We start from the raw sequence: 7,782 nt of genomic DNA, 5'->3' as shown, positions 1-7,782 counted from the left end.
GATTCTCCTGCCTCAGCCTCCTAAGTAGCTGGGATTACAGGCATGTGTCTCCATGCTCGGATAATTTTTGTATTTTTAGTAGAGATGCAGTTTCACCATATTGGCCAGGCTGGTCTTGGACTCCTGACTTCACGTGATCTGCCCCCCCACCCCGCCATGGCCTCCGAAAGTGCTGGGATTACAGGTGTGAGCCACCATGCCCAGGCCACTACCAATTTTTAACATTATGTTTCAAAGTATGAAGGAATCTTGGTTCCAACTATGGAAGAATTTTAATCAAATAACATAACGAGGATCTGAGTAAAGCGTATCATTAGGCTAATTTGCAGAATTTTTATCATTTGTGTTCAGTCACTAACTTATTGCATGTTAACATGAGTGTTCCGTAAGCACTCTATCTTTAAGCAATGCTTCATTATGGAATTACATAATACTATATGACCACTGTAAAACAAACTGCAAATAAAATATAATAAAATAACAACAACAAAAAAATAAACTGCAACTTTCTTGTCAAGTGTGGGACTTGATTAGATCCTTGTTCAAAGGAATAAATGGCAAGAATCATTTCTTGGGAACAGGGAAATGTGAATATGGACAGGGCATTAGGTAATATTAAAGAATCACTGTTAATTTTGTTAGGAGTGATAATGGTAGTATAGTTATATAGGAAGAAGTTTTTATTCCTATGTAGTGCATACTGAAGTATTCAGGGGTGAATTGTCACAACACCTTGGGATTTATCTTAAAATACTCCACACACAAAAATAAAGACAATATGGCCAAATGTTAGTAACTATTAAACTTTCATGGTAGGTATATGGGGCTTCTTAAACTTTTCCCTCTACGTTTTTGTGTTTGAAGATTTTCATAAGTTAAAAAAAAAAAATGTAGTCACCAAGTAGTACAAGCCTCCCACCCACGCCCTCTAGTGGCTAGTGGTATTGAGCTGGGTGCAAACAGGCTGGCTGTGGTAGTCTTGAACACACTCAACCTGTCCCCTCCAAAATACCACCAGCCACTCATCACATACTTACAAGGACACTCTCAAACTTTTTGTTCTTTTATTTGTGGTTATTGAGATTTCAATAATAGTAATGGAAGCAGACCTCATTAGTCCCTTTAACAACCTGAATCCAGAGGAACAACTTCTGGACCCTCATGAATTTGAGAGCCACCAGCTGGGGATAGCCTGTAGTAGTCTGAGGAGTGTCTAAGGAGGGTGGTGGATTCTGTCCACATGCCTGCGGCTCGAAGGGAAGGTTTTCATTGGCAGCCAGTTACTTAAACTTAAGAAAAACATCACATTGAAAGCCTAAGGTCTTCCTTCTCTTTGGGGAGAATAGGTACATGTAAGGTGATAGGGAAGGAGAAAAATAGACATTCTCTTATCCAGCCTCCTTTGAATCTCCCTCCAGGTTAACTACTTCCTCTAAAACATTTGCTGACCCACATCCAGGGCACCCGGAAAACCCACAATGTGGAGGCCTTTTTCTAATCCTCCCCCAACACTGTTGCCCCTACCAGCTGAGCGGTCTGCTTACCAAGGGTCACTTCTGCTTGTTCCAAAACTCTTTTACGCCAGTTGTTCTTATTGTTATGATTAAAGTGCAAACCAAGAAAACTTAAGTGTAGAACTCCCACCAGACAAAACATATAGGTCACAAAAAAGCACAGCTTGGACCCACATCAAAAGTTTGGCAGCCAGGCACAGTGGCTCATGCCTGTAATCCCAGCACTTTGGGAGGCCAAGGCGAGTGGATCACGAGGTCAGGAGTTCAAGACCATTCTGGGCAACATAGTGAAACCCCATCTCTAATAAAAATACAAAAATTAGCTGGGGTGGTGGCACGTGCCTGTAGTCCCAGCTACTTAGGAGGCTGAGGCAGAAGAATCACTTGAACCCGGGAGGCAGAGGTTGTGGTGAGCCGAGATCACGCCACTGCACTGCAGCCTGGGTAACAGAGTGAGACTCAGTCTCAAAAAAAAAAAAAAAAAAAGTTTGGCAACCAAGTGAACTTTTTATGTCTTCAAATAAAATACGTAAGATGTTTAAGATGTATATTTTAAGTGATTCTCAACTTCTACCAATTACATTAATAAGCCAATCAACTCTTTCATCTTGATAGTGTTGGATCAGAGGTTTTCCACCATCCTATGATTCTCTGTCCAGATTCAAGTGAAAATCCAAAAAAACTTCAAAAGGGAAGTTCAAAACCAAATCATCCAAAAAAACTTTTTTCCACTGAGGGAATACACAGACTTTTCCCCCCTGTTGATTATATCTCCTCCGAGTATTTTATTTAGGCTACTATTAAGGTCCACTTGCATTTTCTGCATGTGCGCTGGTAGTTGAGGGTAGACACTTCCCCACCCATCCCCCTTACACCCCACTTCAACCCCAGAGTGTGTGGGAAGGCCTCCCGGCCTTCCAGATTTTCCATGGGTGATCCACACATTGGGTAATCCACATGCCCATCATCAAGGCCTAACCATGTTAGAAAAGGGAAGGACAATGAAGCTGCAGGAAGCTCTTCTAGAACATTTCACTCAGCTGCCTCAAGGTCAGTCAGGGGTTTGGGCATCACTTTCTGGAGAAAGCCAGAGAGCAGGTGTGACCAGCTGCAGAAAGCGGAACCCTGGAATTGAGAAACCTGGGCTCTTTAGGGCAGCATCTGAAGGCCTTGGAGCTGAGCCTCTGGAAGAAGCTGTTAGGGACTGGCCACAGCCCATGCGATGACATTGTGGCGTGGGATAATGAGTAACCTACCTCCACCCCTAGCTACACTTCTTGGAGAGCAGCTTAGATTCTCATCCCACTGCCAAGGTAAGAGATGGATCAGGCCACAGGTAGGTAGAGATGTAGCCTTTGGACCTGTCCCTTCATAGCCCAGGATTCCAAACTCAGGAACAGACACTATTCATGCAGGAACAATCTCACTGTTCATGAGGAGCTGGCTGCAGTTAAAGGCAGAAGAAGTGTCCCTCTCTGAGCCTCAAGTTCCACATTTACTAGCTGAAGAGAGTGGATCTAATTGTCTCTCTGGTCCCTTCCAGCTGTGCCTGCCTATGAGGCTGTGTGTGACCCACCTGCAGTGGTGAGCTCAGCCAGTCACTAGCAAGAAGGCATACCAGCCAACAGGTCCCTTCTCATTGGGGATGGGGGTAGGGGGGTGAATGGGACATCCCTGAAATTGGGGTGAGAACCTAGGTCTTGCCAAAAGGCAGGGCAACTGTCCCCTTTTAGACAGAACCAGGAGATGAGGATGGGGCAATGGTCTGTCTTCCAAAACCTTGAATCTGCCAGTTAGGGAAGGGGCTGCTCCTGCAGACTAGCGCAGGAGAGGGAGAGGGCGGTGCCGCTCTACGACCTAACTCAGCTTTGTGGCCAGAGGAAGAGGATGGGGCAGGGAGTTGCTTCATTTTATAGCAGCGTCTTGGGATGGGGCCGCCTCTTGGGTCTCCTCGTCAGGCCTAGGTGGGGAGGTTCCAGGGCCCGGCGCTCCGGTCACCGGCCTATCATTCCCCCTGCAGAAGGCTCCGCTTCTGGGCAGGGAAGCCGCCGGGGTCAGTCGGCTTTGGGCGCCCGGAATTCGGGCATGCTCCAGGACCGCAGTGGCGGCGGTGTGTCCCGCTCCACGTCCTCGGAGATGGTCCTGATGTCGCTGGCGAAGGGGGAGATGCGCGCGCGGGTCTTGAAGGTGGCCAGGCTGCCGCGGGGCCGCAGGCTCCACTGGCGCGTCAGCTTGTGGGCCTCCTCTTCCTGCTTCATCCTCTCCAGGACTTCCTGCAGCACCGAGCGGAAGAGCTGGGACACCTCCTGCACCTCGGGCTCCTGCTCCGCCAGCAGCTGCCGGAACCTGGGCGGGAGGGGAGGGCGCTGGGGACATTCACCCACAACAGGGGGTCTGGCACCCCGGGCGTCTAACCCCGAGGGGCTGCCCGTGCATCCTCATGGCCAATTAGTCCACTCTACTCTGCTCCTGAAGCGAATCAGGAACCACCCCACGCTGCTACTGCTTCAACCAATCCTGCGTTCAAATCCCAGCTCTGCCACTTCTGGCCTCGGTTGGCCTCAGCCTCCTCGTCTGTAATCTGAGATGACAGCGGCCTTTGTGTGAGCTATAATGAACTAAGATATGTAAAGATCCTGACACTTACCTAAGGTTGTTGATGACAAAGCATTAAGGGAGCCCTTTGCCGTGGCAGCCTTCTGGCTAAGCCTCTCCTGTCTCTTCTCCACCCACTGGCCAGCATGATCTTTCTGAAACCTATATCTGATTATGTCACTGCCCCTGTGATATTCCTTCCAGGTGAGCTGTTTGCCATGCACAGGGGTCCCCTGATACTTCCCTGGAAGACCCTGCACATCAGCTGGGAAGAATCACTTGTGGCCCCGACATGTCCCAGCTTCTCCCAAGGCCCTGTGTGTTTTCCCAAGCTGTTTACTCTGCCTAGGCTATCTTTGCTTAGAGCTCACAAGTTAATGTTAGCAAGTCTATTTAATACCAGGTTTCCTCCACCAGGTTGAGAGTCAGGACTTCCCAGCAGTGACATGAGACCGGAAATGAGACAGGACAATCATGACCTGTGTGTACCCAGCCTTCCCCCTCACTTTTGAGGTTTGATTTGCCAGCCCAGATTCCCTTTTCAGCAGCTCCACCCCATGACCCACCCCTGTCCCCAGGTGCTTCTGGAATAGATACACTTTGGAGGCTTCCACAGTACAGAATCAGAGCTGGGGGAGAGTAAGGTTCTCTGTCTGGAGGAAGAAAGGGGAGGGGTGGTAAAAGCTCTGCAAAAACCAAGGAGTGTGGACGGGGCTGAAGAAGGTGAAAGGGGCTGAAGGAGAGGAGCTTTTAAAGGGAATTTCAAAGAAAAAGGTGTACAATAAATGCATATGTTGGTTAAAGGGATGGGTGAGGGAAGATTTTGGGAGACTAACAGGAATTTTAAGATGTTTTATTGTGGATTTATATTCCTTTACAAAGAGAAATGTAGACAAAGAACTTGAGTTATTTTGAAATTACTCGATGCTTCTTTGACATCAGCACCGATCCTTCTGAGACAGGACCATGTGGTCACAGCTTCAGTAAGGTTACATTTATATTCAAGGAACATTGTTGCACCCAAGCTCTAAATGTGCAGTGCCCCAGGGTTTTGTTTGAACCCTTCCTACACACACACACACACACACACACACACTCACCTGTGGTCAGACTAGCATGAAAGCTAACATAAGCTAGGATAATTAAGAATCTGACTTTGGAGAAATGTCTGGAAAACTTCTCCAAGAAGGTAATATTGAAGATAAACTGACAAAAGAAAAGAAGCCAGGTAAGTTAAAATCCAGGACAATAACAATCTGGGCAGGAAGAAGAGAAAACTCAAAAGTATTGTGTTCTCTTGAATCAAAACTCACACGCCTCCAGGAGCTGCCTCCTGCCTCCCGCTGGACCCCTAACCCTAGCCCAGCGTTTCATGGTCTCTTTCAGACTCCTTTTCCCCTCTTGCTCCTTCTAACAGATAACTAGGTCATCCAGGCTCCCTGACTCTAGTCCTGGTGGCCTCAGGCCCCTGCCACTGCAGCCACCTTTCCTGGAGCCTGCAGCCCAGCAAGGGTCCCCATGCCAGTGCTCACCTGAGGATAGCAGGCCCACAATAGGATGGGTGGATCTTAACGCAGACATCCTCCAGCTGCAGCCGCTCAATAGGGCTGAGGTCATAGGTGGGCCGGGGTGTGCTGGCCAGCCAGCTGTAGTCCACACCGGTGCAGACCTTTCTGACCGCATTGCTGCGCTCCCGCTGCTGCCTCTCAGCCTCTCGCATCTGCCCTGTCAGCTCCATCATAAGTGTCTCCAGCACCATCTCAGCAGGGCTCCTGGTGGACAGCCGGGATGGGGCCTCGTTCCACCGAAGCCGTGAGATGAGAGACATAGCCCCTGGCCCTGCTGAGACAGGACAGATGTGCATCTTTCCTGGGCTCCTCTGTTAGTCAGGGTGGGGAACCTGGGAACCCAAGGAGGAGAGAGGAGAGCTGGGACCCAGGGGAGAAGACCTGCTCTGCCCTAACAGCTGAGTGGCCTCAAGTAGGTGGCTTAATTTCCCTGAGCAATCATTTCTAATTCTGTAAGACAAGATAGGGCTGTTGTGAGAAGCAGTTGTGAATAAACTTTGTACACTGTAAACATCACATAAAAGTAAGAGACTCTTGTGATTATGATCCTTAAAGCATCCCCAGGATTGTGCCCAGAGAAAGGGCCTCCTGAATCCCCACTAACTCCCAACAAAGCTGGAAACACATGGACTATGGCTGAGCACAAGCTTTCCCTATGATTTAAGGGGAACACACACACACACACACACTCACATACACACACACACACTCAGAACAGATACATCCTATGTCAGTCTACCAGGAAAACATCCTCAGTTTCTAAATGCCTCCAGCCTATTGACGAAAGACACTTAGAACTCTATGGGGTTGGCCAGCCATGGTGGTTCACACCTGCAATCCCAATACTTTGGGAGGCCAAGGTGGGCAGATCACCTGAGGTTGGGAGATCAAGACAAGCCTGACCAACATGGAGAAACCCTGTCTCTACTAAAAATACAAAATTAGCCAGGTGTGGTGGTGCATGCCTGTAATCCCAGCTACTCGGGAGGCTGAGGCAGGAGAATTGCCTGAACCCGGGAGGTGGAGGTTGGGGTGAGCCAAGATCACACCATTGTACTCCAGCCTGGACAAAAAGAGCAAAACTCCGTCTGAAAAAAAAAAAACTGTATGGATTAACATTAACCTGAAAAAAACCAACTTACCCACCATTCATTCATTCAGCATTAATCAAGCACTGTGTACACATCTGTGGAGGGACATAAACATGAAAGGATGATGCCAGGATCCTGCTCTCCAGGAGAGGCAAGATTTGTTGAGTAAACGCTGCAACATCAATGGAGAGAGGGAACTCTGCTGGTGAAGCATAGAGTCAGCACTGATGTGGGAAGGGAAGGAGTGACTCTAGGTGGTGAAAGGGGCCAGAGTGGGCTGAGAGGTGAGTGTGGGCTTCAGACACATGGGCTGATGGAGAAGGGGTCCCAGGTGGAGGGAGGATCCGGCCATAGAACAAGGTGAGACAGGTGGAGGTCTGACAGCAGCGAGCCTAACTCATCATGGAGCCCCCACACAGGCCTGCTCAATACAAATTTAGTGAAGGACAGACCGAGTAGATGAATGAACGAATGAATGAATGGGTGAATGAGCTACTCCATGACCTGTCAGATGTGGTCTGTGCTTCTGACAACAGTGAAGGGAAATGACATTCCCGAGCTAAAGCCTGAAGTGGGTCTTCGAGGGGTCTCACTTCACCTTTCTGCACCTTTCTCCCTCCAAGCCGTTCCCCCTTCCATGCACCAATGATCCCATTTCTGCTTAGACCCTCCATATGCAGAGAAAAGAGGTCAGATGAACTCAGTCTCAACAGCATGGTGATGAAGGAGGTGTCACCTCCAGAGGACACATGTATTTTTAGGCCACCCTCCCACCACCCTGCACCCCAGGGCTTAACCCAGAGAAATGAATTGTTAATGTAGATAATCAGACACAAAGGAGAATATTATGATGGGGTAGCAGCAGCCTTCTGGAAGGCCACAGCTAAATCTCTACTTACCGATGGAGACTTGAATGACCAACTCCTTTAGCAACCAACAGAATTAAGAAATTTGAAAACAGGCCAGGCATGATGGCTCATGCCTGTAATTCCAGCACTTTGGGAGGCCGAGGAG

General features: G+C 48.7%; 1 protein-coding gene across 1 annotated transcript; it reads right to left on the bottom strand.

The window, feature by feature from the left end:
- Positions 1-1,050: 1,050 nt before the first annotated feature.
- RD3 (RD3 regulator of GUCY2D) lies at positions 1,051-6,096 on the bottom strand. The gene is made up of 2 exons (XM_054658393.2): positions 5,642-6,096; positions 1,051-3,860 (listed from the first exon to the last, which is right to left on the bottom strand). Exons 1-2 carry the CDS (start codon positions 5,971-5,973, stop codon positions 3,569-3,571), a joined length of 624 nt encoding a protein of 207 aa, XP_054514368.1. The 5' UTR covers positions 5,974-6,096; the 3' UTR covers positions 1,051-3,568.
- Positions 6,097-7,782: the final 1,686 nt, after the last annotated feature.

This window comes from Pan troglodytes, chromosome 1, assembly GCF_028858775.2.
Source record: "Pan troglodytes isolate AG18354 chromosome 1, NHGRI_mPanTro3-v2.0_pri, whole genome shotgun sequence".
Lineage (NCBI taxonomy): Eukaryota > Metazoa > Chordata > Mammalia > Primates > Hominidae > Pan > Pan troglodytes.
Note: the sequence above shows the minus strand (reverse complement) of the source record. Positions and strands in the feature narration are given on the sequence as shown.

Excerpts from the sequence above, each read along its gene's own strand:
- RD3 (XM_054658393.2), bottom strand. The coding sequence starts at position 5,973 with ATGCACATCTGTCCTGTCTCAGCAGGGCCAGGGGCTATGTCTCTCATC. Across the intron at positions 3,861-5,641 it reads TGTGGGCCTGCTATCCTCAG|GTTCCGGCAGCTGCTGGCGG; the intron begins GTGAGCACTGGC and ends CCTCCCGCCCAG.